Source organism: Amphibalanus amphitrite, unplaced genomic scaffold, assembly GCF_019059575.1.
Source record: "Amphibalanus amphitrite isolate SeventyFive unplaced genomic scaffold, NRLGWU_Aamphi_draft 000629F_arrow, whole genome shotgun sequence".
NCBI classification, from domain to species: domain Eukaryota; kingdom Metazoa; phylum Arthropoda; class Thecostraca; order Balanomorpha; family Balanidae; genus Amphibalanus; species Amphibalanus amphitrite.
In genome coordinates, this window is record NW_024882123.1 from 263,801 (window position 1) to 284,766 (window position 20,966).

Below are 20,966 nucleotides of genomic sequence, written 5' to 3' on the forward strand. Positions count from 1 at the left end.
CGCTGCCAGCTCGCGATGAAGCAATATGCAGTCAGCCTGAGGCGCATCCGCTGCAGTCGCGGATTTTCGATGTCTGCAAGCCTTTTGCAGTTGAGGATGGACACGAGCGGTCTGTGATGTGATGAGTCTGTGTGAGCGGAGTGGCACGACCTCCCTCAACAAGTCGTCTGGGTATACTGCCCAGGGCACGCCGGAGTCCAACTGAACGACAGAGCCGATCACCTGGCTGGCAGCGGTTCTGCTTCCGACTACCTGGAGCTCGGGACGCAGGACATCCAACTCATCATACGGGATCGACAGCTGAGCAGCCGCGACGACGGGTCGTGGGAGGAGAGGAGGATGAGCGAGAGAGGCCTGCAGCGGGGTTGGGCGGCGAAATCCACCTCCCGTGGCCGCGCTGCCCACACGATGTGCCAGCTGGCCACTGGTACTCTCTCCCGAGCGGCGCTGACCAGGGTGTTCCAGCTAGGAGGAGCAGAGGCTGCTTGGGGCCAACTATTGGGCCTGCGCCGGCTAACGACGCTGCCGCTCGACCAGTAAGACCAGTAAGTAAGTAAGTGATCGACAACAATGTCGAACTGAGGCAGGCCGGCTATATACATGTGGCACTTCTTGCATGCCCACAGACATGCAGCCATCTCGACCTCGATGACGGCGTAACGTGTCTCCACGTCCGTCAAGAATCGGGAGCCACAGTGAACCAGGCGCCACACGTCGCCGTGACGCTGCAGCAGCGCAAAGCCCATGCCACGGGTGCTGGAGGCATCAGTTTGCAGCACGGAAGGCAGACTCGGGTCAAAGTATGCCATAACCGGTGGTGCTGACAGCACACTCTTCACGTCACGGAAGGCGGCCTCGTGATCAGGCGTCCAGCACCAAAGTCGGCCCTTCTTCAGCAGGTCTCGAAGTGGACTAGCAGCATCGGCCAGGTCGGATGAGAAAGGTCCCAGCTGAGTAGCTAGGCCCAGGAAGGATCGCAGATCTGTGATATTCTGTGGCCGTGGGAACTCGGCGATGGCACGGAGTTTCTCGCCGTCTGATGTGTATCCCGCGGGAGTCACTCGGTACCCGCAGAAGTCGACCTCCTGCCGAGCGAACCGGAACTTTGCAGGGTTCAGTGTGATCCGGTTTTCATCGCAGCGTCGGATGATGTCGATGACGTGAGTTAGATGCTGGCGATACGTGCTGTCATACGTCAGTATGTCGTCCACGATTTTTGCTGTGCCCGGGATACCACACAGCGCCTGGTCGCCACGGCGCAGGTACTCGTCTCCAGAAACTGTGAGGCCCATGGGAGCTCGGAGGAACTTCATTCTTCCCCACGGCGTCATGAAGCAGGTGAGATCCTGGCAACGCTCAGCTATTTCCACCTGAAAATAGCCCATCTTGGCATCGAGCGTAGAGAACCAGCGCTGCCCGGCAGGCATGTCGGCGACAACGCTCTGTGCGGTCCTGGTTGGGTACGCCGGTCTTTCGACGTATCTGTTGAGAGGTGTGAAATCCACGCACACTCTGACCCCGCCAGACGGCTTCGGCACCAACACCATTGTGTGGCACCACTCAGTGGCGTAATCGACCGGCTCGATGATACCGCGTGCTTGAAGATCATCCAGCTGAGCTTTGACCTCCTCACGCCAGGCATAGGGGACCGGCCTGGCTGCTGTGATGGCGACCGGCTTGTAGCCGGCTTTCAAGTCGAACTGCATATGCTCGCCGACCATCGCTCGCAGTTTGTCATCGCCGTCGAACACGCGCGGAAAACTCGCGATGATGGCAGAGCGGTGCTCCTCTATGGTCGCCGCCGATGGGTCCCCGTCGTCCTCCCATGTCGGCAGGCCGCTACCGGCGACGGGTGCAGGCGTGACCGGCCGACAATGTTCCGACCGCCCGCCAGGCGGCGGAGTCACCGTCGCGGCGGCACCAACACCAGTGCAGTCACCAGATGGCGGGCACGCACCAGATGGCGGGTCAGTCGATCGGCCGCCCGTCTGCACGGCGGGTGAGCCGAGAGGCGGTGCCGCTGCGATGGGACGGGTCGGCCGACGCTCGTCCCGCCCACGGCGGCGGCGCCGAGGCGGGGGTGTGGGAGGTGGCGGCGTCGTCGGGGACGTCACGGACTGTACTTGTGCAGGAAAATCCGGCGGCAGCAGGCCCAGAGCTACTGAGTCAAACCAGCTGAGAAGCATGCCGTCCAGTTTGTCGATAACGAATATGGTGACATTCACTCGCCGAGAGCCGAGAGTCACATCGGCGCGAAATGAGCCTCTGCATGCTAGACGGTGGTGACCGACGGCCGAGAACCCTTCTGTAGCCTCGGCGTGAAGGTCTGCGCCGCTGAGGCCCAGAGAACGTGATGCTGCCGTTCCCATCACGGTCGCCTCGGCACCCGAGTCGGGCGTACACAGAACACCGTCTCGGCCTGCAGGGTGGTGCACTTCCACCATGACTTTTGGAGCCGGGCGTGTTGGGCGGCCGACGTACACATCGGCGATGACACGCCAAACCCGGTTGGGTGACGGCGAACGTGACTGTGACGGCGAGGGTGAAGGTGACGGCGAGCGGCGGCGGCGGCTGGACCTCCACCGGCCCCGCGAGCGGCCACGGAAACGGCCACCGACCGATTCCGCTGATCTCGGTACGTCTGCAGCCCTGCGGCACATTGCAGCGAAGTGGCCGCGTAGTCCACAGTTCCGACAAATGGCGTCAGCCGCGCGGCACCAGGCAGGGTCGCCGTGCTCCGCCTGGCCGCACCGCTGACACCGCCCCTGCTCCGGCCCCGGGTCGCGGGCACTTGGCGCTCCGCCAACGGCTCTCGCCGCCCGAACGCGGCGGACATCGGAGCCGGGCCCACCGCGGATGTCGGTACACGCGGTGCGGGCGTTTTCGCATGCACGACAGATGTCGATAGCGCGCTGTAGAGTCAGGTCTTTTGCTTCCAACAAACGACGCACAGCCTCATCATCACCGGCGCCGCACACGATACGGTCCCGAATCTGATCGTCCACACAATGAGAGCAAAAGTCACAGAATGCCGCAATCTCACGCACACCATACAGAAAATAATCGAATCGCTCACCGGTCTGCTGGCACCGAGCGTAAAAATCCCGTCGATCCACCACGACATTCCGCTGTGCTCGCAGATGAGCCTCCATAGACTGCAGAACGTCGTCGAGAGGAGTGTCATCGCTCACATTAAGTCCGTATCGCAGCGTCCGTTGCCACTCATCGTCCAGCAGGCCCAGGAGCGCCGCTCGCTGCTCCTTCAGCGGCAGCGTGGACACGCCAGTCAGCATGAAGTAGGCGGAAAGCTTCTCACGCCACGCCGAAAACTCACGGAGATTAGCGGAGGCGTGGAGGTGTGGAGACGGTGTCGAAGACAGCGGCAGTCGGGGGCGTGCCGGGCCGCCGGCCCCGGCGGCGGTCACTGCAGATTCAGGCTGGGCGGCAGCCCTGGTCGGTGAGGCCATCACCAGTCGCTCCACCATGGCAGCCAGCCGCCCCTCCCGCTCGGCTGAGTCCTCGGCCTGCTTGACCAGCAGGGCGGATAGTCGCTCCACGTCCGACCGCGCCATGTTGAGTTGCGGTCGAGTGTATTCGGAACTGGAACACTACACGGCACTACACACACGAGCGTGCGCACCCCGGCACGCAGCCGAGCCAACTGACCCTGACACCGGCAGCGCCCCGCGACCCTGGTCGCAGGGGCGGACCCAGCCGCTCTGACGGGAGGGTCTATCTGTCTATCACATCACATCACGGTTCAGTCCGCCAGGATGATTTTTTTCAACAACGCACTGGTCGATCGAGAAATACTCCTGACCGGCATCATCTTTGTGGAAGCGGACTCCGCTTCTTTGCAGCTGTCTGTATATCTCGCGACCCCTAGCGCCCGTGGAAAACGCGATGATAAACCAAACCGCCTGCTGCAGACGGCGCGGGTTCTCCATCGTTTCTTTCTCAGACAGGTATGCTGCTATTTTTTGCAGGTCTTGTTCCCCTATCTCTTCCTTATGTTGCGGCTTCGGGTTACCTTGTTTGGCGTATAGCCGGCACTTTGCGTTGAGAATTTTGTTCGCGCGGGTGAACTCTCTATCGTTCACGATGTGCACATCGCTTCTGAGCTGTCCGATGGCACGCTGTATTCCTGCTCTCAAACCGTTTAAAGTACTTGGGCTTAAGGATCCAGAAGTTTTCGTGTGTTTCTGCTCACCATAGAACGTATGCAGTATTTTCCCTAAATCGTCTTTTTGAACTGTTGCCAAGTCGCATTGAATTTGTCGTTTTTCAAGCCAGTTGTTGAGTTTTTGCATGGCCCATTTTATGGCAGATGCTGTGCCTGCCTGTTCCGCTTCTCGTTCCAAGCGCAACAGTTGTTCTTAATCCATTTGTGAAAAAAACTTCTTCGTCAGATGAATCCATCTCTTCACTCGCTCTGTGACGAAGGGACCAGGGGTCCATCCGTGACAAGAGTCTGTGAACGTATGCCAGACAGGATGTCGAGGACGTTCAATCGTAGACTTATTACTTAAATAGGTCAATGGGTTCAATAAACCCAAAGTCGTTTAAATATTTATGCACTAGTGCTTAAATATTCAGCATTGCTTCAGCATTACTTGACCTTATTTATCACCCGGCGCCTCCGATTTCAAAGGATTTCCTTCAACATTGTCGAGGCGGGAAAAATCATTTAAATCTCAAATCATGTCAAATGTTCAAATAAATGAACATTGCAGGTGTACAAACCATCAAGCATTCATGATCAATAATTGCCCATGTCAATATTCTACAACTCACAAGAAGAGAAAAGAAAATCGGATATTTTTGCCACCCGCATAAAACCCGCACCAGGGTACTTCCTGGTGATGCAACCCGATTAAACCCACGCGGATTTTGTCTACCCGCTCATTGCGGGCTGGCGGGTCGAAAAAGAGCACCTCAAGTTGAGAGCAAACTCGTAAATGTACAATTGTTTGGTGTGGAGAAATAACATCCAACCGACCTGGGCGGGCGCCGCCTCTTCCTTGTTCAGCAAGACCGTGCTAGGCAAACCTAAAATCTGAGCAATGCATCATTCAAAATATATCGCTAATGTTGTTTACAAATTCAACTTCTTCTTCAAGTTCCGGACCGAAACTTAAGAGGCATCTTGGTGAAACCGAAAGATAGACGGGGTCCACATCAGAATGCCGGTCTCGTGTACAGTCGTGTACAGGTTGATGGTCCCCTACTCTTTATCCACCGGGTTCCTATGGCTCAGCATTGGCAGCAGCCGCCTGGTACCGGTAGGCTGTGCCGCATGACCCGAGAGTGAAGCGGCACAGTCTACCCACGCCGTTTGACATCGGCTCGGGTCGCCGGGTGGAGCGCTTTGTAGACCAGCTGTCGCGTCAGACCAGCGTGGGGGGGGGGGGAGGGGCTCGTCTCGGTGGTTGGCGTGGGCTGGCGAGTGGTGTGGGGCGTGTTGGTGGACCATGGTGGCTGGGCGGGTGTGTGTGGTCACTTGCTGCATTGCACATTTTGGGTCGCTTAACAATTGCATTCCTGTTTTTGCTAAGCACAATGCACGGAAGACCCAGCGAATATAATTTACTTGTACATAGTGCAAAACGTGATTTGGCTCGGTATCGAGGCAACCATAGGTCTTGTGCCACATATATGCATGATATTTAGGCAATACGCTTATGAAAATGGTAGATTGATCGGATTGATCCTGGATGTCATTTCGTATGCTAAATGTCGACATGTATTAAATGAACGAATGAACGAATCAATCAATCAATCGACAATCGACATGTACATAGATATAAAACCGTATAAATGGCTCACAACCACTAAAATCAAACCAGATCATAACTCGGAAAGGTAGCCGGAGCCCCGATGTGGCTCGAACCGGGACTCCACGTTGAAAGTTTTGCCCATGATCCATCATCATTCCACCAAGCTAGAGCGACCGGCACCCGAGACCACAAAAACATTCATTGACTTTGCTGCCGACCTCCCGGCCCCGCCGCCCGCCCGGCCAGACTTTGCCCCGGCCGTAGCCACCATCCGGTGTAGCTCAGCGTGGGAGTGCTAGACTGTCAAACTGACCGGTAGTGAGAGGCCCGGTTCGAGACGCTTCGCGTGCTGGATGTTTATTTCTGTGTCCGAGGCTATGCGATTAGTCCACTTTTCAGAAAGATTATTTGGTGACAGGTCTGTTTTCTTTCTTTACTGCAATTCATGAGGAGACCGTATGGACCCTTACCTGCCCTTCCGCACCCCACTTGGGAGATGGGTGTTTGAACCCCCTGGGTTTTGTGAATATCTCTAAAGCGAATTTTTGGAGGGTGGATTACGATCGATTCTATGCGACAAGTGACCACACACACCCAGCCCCAGGTCCGCTCCCTCCCTCCCCACATCACCCCCGCCCCACACCACACTCCAGCCCGTCTCATGCACCGAGCCGAGCCAAATGCTCCAGCGCGCCTCGTGGCCCCGATCGAGCCGGTGCTGCCGCCCAGCGTCGCCCCGTGGGAGGAGGCCCCCCCGGTGGTCTTTGACCTGGGGATAGGAGCCACACCCCCCTCCGGAGCGTCCGCGGAGACCCGCCGACAGGCGGCCGCCCTGCACCTGGCGTCCCTCCCCCAGTGCGCGACCTGGGCCTGGACGGACGGATCCGCCACGGGAGGAGTGCTGGACGGTGGAGCGGGCGGCTATATCGAGTGGCCCGACGGGGAGAGCCACGAGCTCCGCGCACCAGCGGGCAAGCTCTGCTCGAGTTACCGAGCGGAGATGGTGGCACTCCGCGAGACACTAAACTACATCGGCAACCACACTGATCATGAGGAGGACCCCATCATACTGTGTACCGACTCGCAAGCAGCTCTATCTGCCCTACGGAGTGGCCCGGCCGAGCAAAGGACGCAGCTGAACCGAGCTGTCTGGGACGCTCTGGCCCTGGTGTCCGACAATGGAGAGCGGCAGGTGCGCCTTCAATGGGTCCCGTCCCACTGCGGGCTGCCTGGGAATGAGATGGCCGACAGCCTAGCCAAGGAGGCGGCATCTCTCCCCCAAGAGCAGGTACCGGTGGACACGCGCACAGTGCATAGAGCAGCGGCGCGAGCGGCGGACGCTCGCACACGAGAGCAGCGACCCCCAGGCTGGTTCCGAACCCTGATGGGGACAACGCGCCCACCCACAGTGTCTGGCCTGGACCGTCTGACGGCTATCGACGTCCACCAGCTGAGAGCCGGACACTGGTCAGGGTCGCAACAGTACCTGCATCGCATCGGCAAGAGCCCCACACGGCAGTGCGACGCCTGCAATGAACGAGCATGCGGCGGTGCCCTCTGCCCACTCTGTAAGGAGGAAGCCGACACCCCAGGTCACATTCTGTTGCGGTGCCCAGCGCAGATGGGGCTTCGGTTCCGCCTGACGGGAAGCATACACGCCCCAACCAGAGAGACTGCAAGGAGCACAAGTTACATCGCGGCCATGGCGGCCGCGCGCAGAGGGATGCTAAGCCGCGAGGCTTCGCGTCGCTAGACGCCGAGAGGACGAACAACAACAACAACAACAGCCGAGCCAAATAGACAGGCCTGACCCTTACCCCCCCTCCCCCCAGCCGGTGTAACGCAACGTCCGGTCAAATCGCTCTACACCTTTTTGCGTTGTTCGATGGCCAATCGTCATAACCATTTCGGCATCAGTTTGGACAAGCGTCATTCAGAATAACCCATCGGCGATGTGCATCACTGTTTGACGGTCGGCAAAACAGGCTGGACTCATTTAACCATTCTGCATAACTCTTTGTCATTGAGCACAATGTTCGTCATAGGCAAAACACTTTGTCAGATTGTCATAATGCTTCGACATTTCACAAAATGGTTAGTCGATGTGCAAAATTCATCGGTACTGTGCGTAAACAATGACTGTTTATTTAAAACTTTCGTCAATGATCAAAATGTCAATGATGCAGTGTTTATCTAGCCATATTCAATGTTTAACGTTAAGCGCGCATTCAGGGATGAGGCTTATGACAGTTCCAGCGCAATTTGCAACCAATTACCTAACCATTGAATTCCGAAAAAGGCAGTTATACCATAGCTACGAGGAGACTGCCGGCGCCATACCCAGTAGGCATGTAGATTCTTGAGCGTCGGACTCCTAAACGCTTCGATACAAACCACGAAGTCGGCCGTCATTATCGCGTCACTGCCCGTGCGATGTCATGGGACAACGCTTCGGGCGGCCGCGCCGGTCGGACTCGCGAGGGAATGGCTGACAGATGGCAAGCCAGGCCCTGCCGGCCGGACACCTTGGTTTTTGGGGCGGGGCTGACTTATCCAGCCTGTTGCCTGTTCCTTGGTGTTTGAGGCGGGGTTAACTTATCCAGCCTGTTGCTCTGTTGCCTGTCCATTCTTCAATCAGCCGGTAACATGTCAGCTACGTCCATCTACATTGTACCTATGGCGCTCATGAACGCTACCGATTTTTATGTAGATCAATGGTCTACGAGTTTCGCCACCTATGCCTCGCACTGCACTGTATAAACGCGGTCATATTTATACTTCTCTGTAAAGGGGCGATCTGTTTTTAGTTTTGACGAAATGTTATGAGGAATGCCGAAATTAGCATGGGGATGTTTTGGTGAACGACGAAGGGATATCAACGAATGACGAAGCATTTATCCAAATCGTCAAAGGTTTTGCCGGAACTCAATCAGTTATGGCGAATAGCGAAGGTAATACCAACTGACGAACTGTGGAGTGGGATCAGCATTCCGTTTTGCCCATATGCTGAAGGTTTTGCCGGAATGCCTCTCACTGGCGCCACCTATGTGCTGATCGGACGAATGGGTTTTGCTGATTGGCCATCGAACAACGCAAAAAGGTGTACCAGGCGACCCGAGCCGGTGTCATACAGTGTGGGTAGGCTGTGCCGCTTCACTCTCGGGTCATGCGGCACAGCCTACCGGTACCAGGCGGCTGCTGCCAATGCTGAGCCATAGGAACCCGGTGGATAAAGAGTAGCGGACCATCAACCTGTACACGACTGTACCAGTATGAGTGCGAGTGTGACCAAGTGTATATCGGGGAAACGGGAAGAAGCATTAAAACTAGGGAAAAAGAACACAAACGGGCTATTAGAAACATGGACGAAAATCATTCCGGTATTTCAAAACACGTCATAGAGACGGGACATTCCATCGCGTGGGAGGGGGTCAAAATCCTGGCATTTGAGAAGGAGTGGAAAAAAAAACGGAAGATAAAAGAGGGTATTTCCATTGACAAGGCGAGGGGGCGTGCGCTAAACATAAAACCAGGTGTTCCAGTCGCAAATGTCTACCGTGTCTTAGACTGAAATATGTGATATTTTGTCATGTGTATGTATTGTTAATGTGTGGCGAGCTTGATGGTAGCGCGATCTTAAAGAAACAGCGAGATTTTTTTTAATATCCAGATGCGCCATTTTCGCTTTTTTGTGGTGTCTAATGTAACTGTTCAATTTTATATGGATCTGTTTTGAGTGTTTTGTACCAAGGCTGACGAAGAAAGCTGCATAGCTTTCGAAAGCTCCCATTAAATAAAGTAATAGTTTCAGGATCAATAGAAATCTGATAATATGACATAAAATTGCTTTATCCATTTTCAAACGTTTCGACTTTATTCAAAGTCATCTTCAGTGTTAAGATAGACAAGTACACAATTACATGCTGACATAAATATACAAGCAGTCGATGCAGGGTATCAGTCGATGCACATCACACACTTCACAAAAACAAGACATAAAACTCAAGACATAAAACATCATTCGTGTTGATTCGGTCGTCTTCCTACAGAACGATACTTAGTTTAAACGCAGATGATCGGTCATTGATGGTCGGTTTCGCTTCAAATATGTGTAAAGATTCTAAAATTCGTAAATTGAAGTTTGAGCGTTTTTGATCTATGATTTTGAAATCGTCTATACTGAAGGGGGTGTCACATGCCAAAGAATGATCCCGTACAGACGATGCTACTGGACTGGATAAGAGTTCGCCCGTTCTGTGTGACCTACCCTTGTGTTGACAAACTCTGCTGTGGAGCCTAACATAGGTAGAACCTATGTAAGATCCTTCACACGAAGGACAACTGAACTTATAAACTACAGCAGATCGACACATTTTAGGGATAGAGTCCTTGAACTTGAACAGAGATCCAATAGTGAAGTTGTTTCTGAGAATGAATCGCGGGCTTAGATATGGGTAGTACTTTTGTAGGAGAGCGCTTATTTCATTTTTGAGCTTAATTGAGCGTTTTCCGAAAAACGGCAAAGTGAAAAAGCTTTCGAGTTTTTCAACCTGTGGTTGATTTGTGATAGTAATGAACCTTCTGTTGAGAAACTTGGCAAGGGCGGCATCTACCAACGACCTTGGGTAGATTGTAGCTACATTTCGGAAGAATCATGAGGCTGTTCATCATCGGAAACTACACAGAATCGGAATTGACAACAGTCTACGGCCTTGCGATCCCGATAGAGTCATTTTCAACTTTTCATCGAAGCCTAAACCAACTCGGCTCAAGACCCTACTTGCATTTGGCTTAGAATTCAAGCTACCTGTGTGGAAGATCAGCTTTCATGGATATTTCCTTCATTTCGAGACACTCGTCCAGAAGTTATCGTCTTTGTCACTCCCTTCAAAATTTGATTTTCAAGATGTCAAGCAGCAGATTCGTACCGTGAGTTACAAGTTTTTCAACACGTTTCGTCCGTCCAGAGTGTTTTCACCAATATTTTCCAAAAATGATGTCAAGACTTTGAAGGATTTTGCATCTGACTCTTCTATTGTGGTAACTAGACCTGACAAAAGGAGGGGGGTCGTGATTTTAGATACAGCTCAATATCTAGCAAAGATGACAAAGATACTGTCAGATCGCACTAAGTTTTGTCTTGTGAATGAGCCACTTCACAAACTGTTATTACGTGTAGAAGAAAAAGTTAATAGGCTGCTCAGCAAGTTGAAAAAAAAACATGTGCTATTACCGAACATACGTACAACGAACTGTATGCGTCTGGGTCCTCGCCAGGTATCCTATATGGTCTACCTAAGATCCACAAACCGAACTTACCTCTTCGTCCCATTTTCAGAGCTTGTGGGACTGCTACTTACGCCCTCGCGAAGTTCTTAGTTCCAATTCTTGCTCCCCTTACTGAGAATGAATTTACCGTTAAAAACAGCTACGAGTTCATCACGGATTTAAAAACTTTCACATTTTCCGAAGATATGGTTATGGCCAGTTTTGACATTGAAAGTTTGTTTACTAACATACCTGTAGGTGAAACGGTTGACATAGCAATCATCTCTCTCTGCAGCCAGACTGACAGCGTCACTGGCATCCCTCGGAAACTATTCCGCTCAATGTTAGATTTATCAGTAACCAACTCGTTTTTCCTTTTCAACGGACAGTTGTACCAACAACTTGACGGCGTAGGGATGGGCCTACCACTTGGCCCTACCTTTGCCAACATTTTCTTATGCTTTCATGAGAAGAATTGGCTTACTACCTGCCCTTCTGAATTTCGTCCTGTCCTGTATAGAAGGTATGTTGATGATTGTTTTCTAGTCTTTCGACACGTCACTCATGTAGAAATGTTTTTATCCTTCCTTAACGAGCAGTAGAGGTCTGCACCGGCCGGCTGCAGCCGCGGCTGGCTGCAGCCCCACGGCTGTGGGCCGGGGCGGCTGCAAATATCTCCAAGAACACGGCTACGGCTGTGGCCACGGCTGTGAGATTTCAAGCTCAATCTTAAGTACTCAAATATAAAATTTTAAATCCTTAATCTTACATTCTGATAAGCAGTCTAGCTTGTAAAAATCATGCAAAGGATGCCCAGCAACATTGAAAGTGGTGAAGCCTTTGAAAACCTGTAATAGTTTTACCATTTGCTGTAGGGGAGTTTGCTTTCTGGTACAGAATACTAATTATAGGTACCAATTGTTCCTTCATCATTAAGAGCTTGACAGTTTCAGAAAATGCAACATGTTGCATTGTCACATTCCTCTCAAATCAATCTCACCTGGTCATTAGGAGAGCACCTTACAGCTATTGAAGACGAGCGTTCAATAATTCTTTCAGGTAATAGAAAAAGAAATCACGCCTAGATGAAGGCAGGTAAAGGCTTCATAAAATATTATCTAAAATAACTCTCAGATGTATTTCTGGATTTTCGGCAAGTCCAATTACATAATATAAAACTGGCGCTTTATGTTCTAACTGGTGTGTGTGTGACCGCTAACAGAAAATGCTCATGAACGAAGCCAATGGAATTAGAATATAAGTGAGCATGAACCTTACTTACTTCACATGATGGTGAAAACCCTGAACACGTAATTCACATGACGGTGAAAACCCTGAACACAATATTTATTACGCGAGCCGTTGACTTTACTAATAAAATGACGTCTTCTTCTGAAAATGTAAAAATTTGATGTTCAGTCTTTGTTTGAGAGCAAGTTTTTCAATTGTATAGCATAATCATTTATAAATAATAATTTTTATGGCTGTTTTTAGTGACACAAAACAATTTTTCGCCACTTTTTGCTATTGACGTCATTAAAAACTCAAGTAAAATTTTTGATTGAAAGAAGCAATTGTGGCTCGCACGTCCTTAGGGATTTGAGCGAAGATCATTATTTGGAAAAATCAAAATATATGAACGTTTTCCTTTCTTGGATGCTCACTAGTGTTTTGATGATGCCTTGCATATCAAATTAGTTTGAGACTTGCTCAGAAGGCTGCTTCAAGCCTGGCATATCACACCCCAGAAAATATGCAAGGTAAGAAAGAAGCAAGAGTTTTGACAAGACAATCACTGTTTGACAGTCCATCAACTTCAGTTACATTTTCCATACCTAACATTGATAATGAAAAGCATCAGGGTCTGTTGTTCTGTCCCACAACCATGCTTCAGGATTTGGCATTATATATCTACACTGCTAGTGCTTCTATTCTGGTTCGTTGTTTGTTTTCTGTTGATGTAGGTAGTAGGTACCACCTACCTACCCATCTTTCTTAACCCCTTGCAGGGACTTGTGTAGGCATGCGATGCGCATCAGGCTTCAGGCCTTCGGCCTAAAGCCAGATACACAACCACTTAACCTATGATGCTTCATGAGCTTGAGAATCTACAGCCCATTGCAATGTGCTTTTGGCTATAGGTATATTTCAACTAAAAACAACTTATTATATACTATTTGGTTGCATTTCATTGAAAGTATCCACGGCCGGCTGACGGCTGGCTGCCCACAGTTTGCCACGGCTGTGGGCGGCTGTGGCTGTGGAGCCACGGCTGTGGGGCGGCTAGGCTGTGGAAAATTGCAGCCGTGCAGAACTCTAACGAGCAGCATCCAAAGATTAAGTTCACCAAAGAAGTAGAGTCCAACCAAACGCTACCCTCTTTGGATGTCAAGATAAAACGTATTGGCTCTTCTATTGAGACTTCCGTTTTCCACAAGCCTACCTTTACCGGACTAGGATTGAGCTTCTTTAGTTTCGTCCCATTTTCCATCAAGTGGGCAGTCATCCAGTCAATTATTTATCGCGCCTACCGTTTATGCTCGAGCTACAAGCTCTTCGATCTAGAGCTAAGATCCCTGAAAAGTTTTTTCTTGGATAACGGTTACCCAAGGTCGTTGGTAGATGCCGCCATTGCCAAGTTTCTCAACAGAAGGTTCATTACTATCACAAATCAACCACAGGTTGAAAAACTCGAAAGCTTTTTCACTTTGCCGTTTTTCGGAAAGCGCTCAATTAAGCTCAAAAATGAAATAAGCGCTCTCCTACAAAAGTACTACCCATATCTAAGCCCGCGATTCATTCTCAGAAACAACTTCACTATTGGATCTCTGTTCAAGTTCAAGGACTCTATCCCTAAAATGTGTCGATCTGCTGTAGTTTATAAGTTCAGTTGTCCTTCGTGTGAAGGATCTTACATAGGTTCTACCTATGTTAGGCTCCACAGCAGAGTTTGTCAACACAAGGGTAGGTCATACAGAACGGGCGAACTCTTATCCAGTCCAGTAGCATCGTCTGTACGGGATCATTCTTTGGCATGTGACACCCCCTTCAGTATAGACGATTTCAAAATCATAGATCAAAAACGCTCAAACTTCAATTTACGAATTTTAGAATCTTTACACATATTTGATGCGAAACCGACCATCAATGACCGATCATCTGCGTTTAAACTAAGTATCGTTCTGTAGGAAGACGACCGAATCAACACGAATGATGTTTTATGTCTTGTTTTTTGTGAAGTGTGTGATGTGCATCGACTGATACCCTGCATCGACTGCTTGTATATTTATGTCAGCATGTAATTGTGTACTTGTCTATCTTAACCCGCGCACCGACGGGGGGGGGGCGGATATCCGCCCCCCCTGAGGTTTTTCGTGGATAGCGGGAAAACCGCGGCGCATAGCGCCGCAAAATTTGGTACGACTATTCTCTCATCAATTTTACACATGGTGTGCAAGTTTAAACCTCCTAACTTTTAAGGTCAGGTCACCAGGTCACTTTGAATGACCCAACCTCAAGTCACTTTTTTGCAACTTTGTCACCGTGCCAGAGCTACAGTAGATGTCGGAGGCCTTTGAAAGTCGCAGGATGTTATTAGGTCATTAGTAGCTATAATTTGTATATCTCGGAATTTTGATGTCGGTGACCTAAGGTCAGGTCAATTTCGCGACCTCCCCATTATAAGTCAATGGGGGAAAAATCAACTCCCTGTTTTTACCACTAAAACGGGTCGGAATGGTCCCATATACCATACATGACTTCACATACGATCAACCTTCACTACCTTGAGGTCTGTTTTGCTGTTGGGCAGCTGTAAGGTCATATGACGTCATCAAAGGTCACCCAAGGTTTTTTGTCAATAACTCCGTACAGGAACAAGATACAGCCGCGCGGATGGTCTCATTGTGCTCAGCTCATCAAGACGCATCGAATGATATACATGATGACCTCGAGGTCACGTGACCTGAGGTAAACCTTTGACCTTGACCTTTCGATGTCAACATATATATCATTCGATGCGGATTGACGAGAGGATCACGATGATGCCCTTAGTTTGTTCCTATCTTGACTAATTCGAAAGTTATTCGAGAAAAAACTCTCTCCATATCTAGCGCCGCCATTTTGACTTTTTCGACCCCTGTGACGTCATCTTTTTGACCTCACCTGAAAATGACCTTAGTAAAAATTGTAGACCTTGTCCGTGCGTATCCGATGCCGTTTACCGCTTGTCGCTATCTTGCTTCGTTCTCGAGATCTCAGGGGGGCGGTCATCCGCCCCCCCCCCCTCGTCGCACGGTCTTGCCGAATACCCGATTAGCGCGAATTTAATCAAAAACCCGACTTTCGATAAACTGTTATTTATACCTATCAATGGGTAGGAAATTGTCCGAAGTTATCGGATAGAACCTTATTTTTAAGCCACTTTATCATTTGAGGACTTATACCCCTGCGGAAAGTAGACCCACGCTCCGGTTCCTGAAATCGGGCTATGGTACTGAGAAATGTGTCCAGTTTTCAATGTAAATTTTACGGAAGCTTCGAGAAGATATATGAGAAAATAGCATATCACCGGATAGCACAATTCATGATGAAGCTGTTTCTGCTATCATGGTAGCTTTTCAATGAATGGTTTCTGAGTTTAATGAGTTAGAACAGGAGCCCTGCATGTGTATCGTTCTCACGATAGTATTTCATAAAGAAGTTGGAAAATGTCAAAATGGATAATAATGGATATGACGAATAGGGCATGGCTGATCTCTCCGCACATTTCTGAACATAAGCGAGCAAGTTTCAGCTGCCACTTTTTGCCTATTTGCCGTCAATTCAGCTTTGAACATGTCTAGTCGGCCGCCCGGCGTGACCTGACCAAGGTCGGGGGCGGCGCGGCCGAACAGGCTCCAGCCTAATTAACTACCTCAAGCACACGGAATCGTGCTTTCATGCACTCCTTGCAAGGTCCGATGCTTCACTTTTGCATTATTGGCCTTACGTGACGTCATTTATGACGTCACTAGGGTAATAAGAGTTTTTCGTCAATAACTCCCGATCAAATTGAGTTAGCGAGTCGGGAAAGCCACCGATGGACTCAGGAAGACCTGCCGAATCGAATGATATGCAACATGACCTCCTTCGACCAACTTCTTGATCTGGGGGGCTCTAACCTGACCTTGACCCGAGGTCAACACCTTAAGTTGACTTCAGCCGAACAAAAAGTATACCATTCGACGCACCTGAGCGAGGCGAAGACGATGATGCCAAAATTGCGGCTCTGCGGCATTTTTTCGCGAAGTTATTAACAAAAAACGAATCCGTGCCTTGGGCCACTTGACCTGACCTCAGAGGTCACAGGTTAACCTGAGACCTTAAAATCGGATACCAGTTGCTGCGTCTCGTAACGGCACACACGCTAGTTTTTTTTTTCCGCGAGGCTCTAGCTTCATCAGGGGCGAAACAGCGACGGGGGGTCGTACCCCCCCCCCCCCCCCTTCGGCCGGCGCGTATTTTGAAAACCAATAGGTCCGGCGAGGGGTAAATGTCAGTTTTGGAACCAGAGAACCATTTTCAGTGGATCCGAGCGGCGCTGGGATTAAATTCGCGCTAAACTGGTGTTCAGCCACACTGTGCGTCGGTGCGAAGTTGGCGCAGACCCCCGTCGGTGCGCGGGTTAACACTGAAGATGACTTTGAATAAAGTCGAAACGTTCGAAAATGGATAAAGCAATTTTGTCATACAAAGTAATAGCTGGTGTTCAATTATTGTCTTCTATAACTATGCAACCGTCCCAGCTAAAAAACAATATTTACAATTGTTTTGGATTTATTAAGCGGTGGCTTAATTAATCCGCGCCCCGTAGGGTGGAGGGCCGAAACGCCCCCCACCCCCTGTCCTTTTCCGTAGATATCTCCTAAACTGCTGCAGATATCGCCACCAAACTTTCAGGACCCTTCCGGACATCAATTTTACACATCGTGACCAAAAATTTTCCAGAGGCTATGATAAGTTAGCGACAACGTTCGACAAAGTTAGCGACGGTACGTTCGGCGCTGTACCGGCATGCTCGTCGGATTGAGTCACTGTCGCCATAGCCTGCCGCGGCAGGCGCTTGTAACGATCGTGGAGGCGCTGGTTGTATCGGTGATCCGGTATTGTATTAGTGTCTATGGTTCCTGCGACCAGACACGGATGGCTCGCATCCAGAGGCTGATGAATTTTGGCGCGAGGGTTGTGTCGGGTCGAAGGAAGCATGAGCATATCAGTGACGTCATTAGGGACTTGGGGTGGTTGTCTGCGCACAACCTGTACCGGTATCACTCCCTTATGCTCCTGAAGCGGATCATGCTGACAGGCTATCCAGACACATTGTATGGGCTGACAGTGACGCGTGGTGAGCTGCACTCGCGGCAGACGAGGCAAGTACAGCAGCTTCACACCCCGGCCATTCGCACTGAGTCGGGACGGCGGCGTTTCATGTATTCTGTCGTGAAGGAATTCAATGAACTGCCCCATGATATGCGTGAGCTAGGCCTGCCCCGCTTCAAGTCGGAGCTGCGCCGGTACCTGCTGAGCGCTCAGGTCACATAGTGCATCGTGTAGTGAACGGAGCATGGTTTGTCACCGAATGTGGTATGTGTGCTACTCCCTGTGTAACCTTGTGTACTGCTGACGAACTACCCGGAATAGCCACGGTGTCCGTGGATGGGTAGCGAACTGTGAAATAGACAAATGACGTTTCTGTCATTTTCGACCCAAAGGTTTCGCGGAAAGAGCTGTCAGGCCTACAGCTTTGAAGATAGAGAGCAATTTTGAATTTCGAATTTTGTTTTTCGAATTTTGAAAAAATGGAATATATGTGACAGATATCTTCGCCGTCACCTACCGAATTCTATCCACATACCAATTTTCAGATCGATACCTCTTTTTTGGCCAAGATATAGCGAAAATACTGTTCAAAAATGATGACGGCAAATTTTCAAACTCAATTTTAGACATTCTAGACCACGTAGCGCAAAACAAAGACCACCATTAGACTCCCCGTGACGAGCTGCATCGAATCCCGTAGCTCGGTCAGTAGAGCGTTGGACTCCGCGTGGTGAGAGCACGCGTTCCCGGTTACCACAGTTCGGGTCCGAAGCGCGACAGGCGCTTGGCTTGACATTTATGGGCCTCCTGACAGGTATGGTTCCGGTTGGTGGCAGGCCGCAGCCAGGCGAAGTCGGTGAGGAGACCGGCCGTAAGGACCAAACGCAATTATATAAAGAAAACTAGAATCAGTCCCACTCCCACTGAAGGTTGAGTATTCGGGAAGAAATTGTGCGCTGTTTTTGTTAGATTGAAGTGGGAGTTTATGACTTTACTATTGCTTGGCTGACTGCCCCCCAGTGACGCGATTTCAGCTGCACTGCGGCGCCAGCGGCGTCCCTGTGCCCCCCGTCAGAGTGTCGGAGGTGGCCCGGGGGCTAGCCGATCAGAGGCCCGGGAAGCGCCACCCACGGCAGGCCGCCAGCAGACGCCGGCCCGCGGCGGGCGTCTGCGCGCGCGCCGCTCGGCTCACCCGGTGTGCCGCCCGATCCGCCGCCCTCCGCCGCCGGCCGTCCAGTCTTGCCGACACTGAAACAAAGCCACCAAACGGTCAGCTCACCCCCACGTCGGCCACACTTCCGCCAACAGGAAGACGCAGACGCACTCGTGTTCAGCGACTACTTCTAAATGACCAAATAATTACAGGGTGTCCCATATTAGCCTTACCTAGTCTGGGCTCTATTCAAAAGCTCTGCGGCCGCCGCGGCTCCCGCGGTGCTAAAGGGGCCCGTTGGCCATTACCATGCTTGCCTCAAATGCCGGTATGGGACCCCAGAGGCCGATGTGCGCCCTCAGAGGCCAGCGCGTGACACTCAAAGGTAAGTCTTGCCCCCCCCCCCCCCTCCAAAGAACGTAAAACGCCATCCGTGACCCGTGCAGACGCCTTATAGACACGTTGTGGGCCTATAGAGGCCAGTTTGGGGCCTTCCGAGGCTAGTGTGGGGGCTCAGGTGTCAGTGTGAGGCCCGTAAAGACCGGTACGGGTCCTAGAGGCCGGCATCGATCCTTCAGAGGTCCGTACGGGGTCCTCAGAGGCACATAAGGGCCAGTCTTGGGTCCCAGAGACAGAAATGGGGCTATCAGAGGACGGCGTGGGACCTTTAAAGGACGGCGTGAGACCTTTAGAGGACGGTTTGGAGCCTCAGAGGCCAGTTTAAGGCCCTCAGAGACCAATAGAGAGCCTACAAAGTTCAAAGGGTAATTTGAGACTTTTAGAGGCCGACTTGGGCCATCAGAGGCTAATGTGGGTCCGTACAGGCCAGCGTAGGGCCCTCAGAGGTCAGTGCGAGGCCCTAAAAGACCGGCATGGGCCCCGACGTTGGACCCCAGAGGCCAGCAGACGGCTCTCAAAGGTCAAGATAGGCCCTCAGAGGCCGATGCGGGCCCTTAGAAGCCGGCATTGGGTCTTCAGAATCCAGTCGGGGCCCTCAGAGGCACCTAAACCTTAGTCTTGGGACCCCATAGACAGAAATGAGGCCATCAGAGGCCTGTGTGAAGCCCTCAGACGCCGGTTGGGCCCCTGAGGCTGGTTTAGGGCCCCCAAAGGCCAGTGGAGGGTCCTCAGAGGTCAATGTGGGTCCTTGCAGCGGTCAATGTGGGCGCTTGACCGCCACTGAAGCCTGAAGGGTCCTTGGAGGCCAGTTTAGGACACTCAAAGACCGTTATGGGAGCTGTTAATAGCTGGCGTGGGTTTCTTGAGCCTCGTGACAAAAACGAATAAGGGCCAGGGCCCATACGCCCATCGGTTGTTTGGGGGGGGGCAAATGCTATGATGGCCTCTCTTCTGATTTACCTTTGGGGGGTGGCCCTGATGCCCCCCCCCCCACACACACACTTTAACCCTCGCCGGACCTATTGGTTTTCTACATACGCGCCGGCCGAGGGGGGGGGGGTACGACCCCCCCTCGCCGTTCCGCCCCTGGTGGAGCTAGCGCGTCGCGGAAAAAACGAGCGTGTGCGCCGTTACGAGATGCAGAGATTGGTACCCGATTTTAAGGCCCTAGGTCAACCGGTGACTTCTGAGGTCAGGTCAAGTGCCCCAGGGTACGGTTCAGTTTTTGGTGAATAACTTCGCAAAAAACGGCCGCAGAGCCGCGATTTTGGCAGCATCGTGTTCGCCTCGCTCAGGCGCGTCGAATGATATACTTTTTGTCCGGGTCAGGTCAACTTGGGGTGTTGACCTCAGGTCAAGGTCAGGTCAGCACCCCCAGGTCACGAAGTTGGTCGAAAGGGGGCATGTCAAATATCATTCGATTCGGCAGGTCTTCCTGAGTCCATTGGTGGCTTTCTCGACTCGCTAGCTCAATTTGATCAAGAGTTATTGACGAAAAACTAATATGACCTTGATGACGTCATAAATGACGTCACGCAAGGTCAACATTGCAAAAGTGACGCATCTAACCTTGCAAGGAGTGCATCAAATCACGATTCTGTGTGCTTGAGATAGTTGGAGATCGTTCCCGGCGCCAGAATAGCAGTTTTCATTTTTCCCCATTGACTTATAATGGTGAGGTCACGAAAATGACCTGACCTCATATGACCTTTAGGAAAAATCCGAGATATACAAGTTGTGAGACTCATAATGGATACTAGATCCTGCAAGTTTCATTTCCCTGTGACATCTCCTCTGGCAGTGAGGGCGTTGCGAAGTTGCGACATCTGAAGACCGTGCAGAGGTTCACTTATGACGTCATAGGTCAGTGACCTGACCTGACCCAAAAATGCGGTTGGTGTCAAAAGATGCGGCTTGTATCAAAGGTCAGGTATGCCAAGTTTCAGCTCTCTATCGCCAGCGTGTTCGGAGCTATCGCGAAAAAACCCTATGGGGGGGGGCGGCACCCG

At 51.2% G+C, this 20,966-nt stretch overlaps 1 protein-coding gene across 1 annotated transcript in view; it reads right to left on the reverse strand.

Moving 5' to 3' along the window:
- LOC122363598 (disks large-associated protein 5-like) overlaps positions 1-20,966 on the reverse strand; it is a 152,376-nt gene that overhangs the window by 63,480 nt on the left and 67,930 nt on the right. Inside the window, exon 7 of the mRNA XM_043333067.1 lies at positions 18,598-18,653. Within this exon, the coding sequence (XP_043189002.1) occupies positions 18,598-18,653 (56 nt within the window). The remainder of the gene's footprint in view (positions 1-18,597; positions 18,654-20,966) is intronic.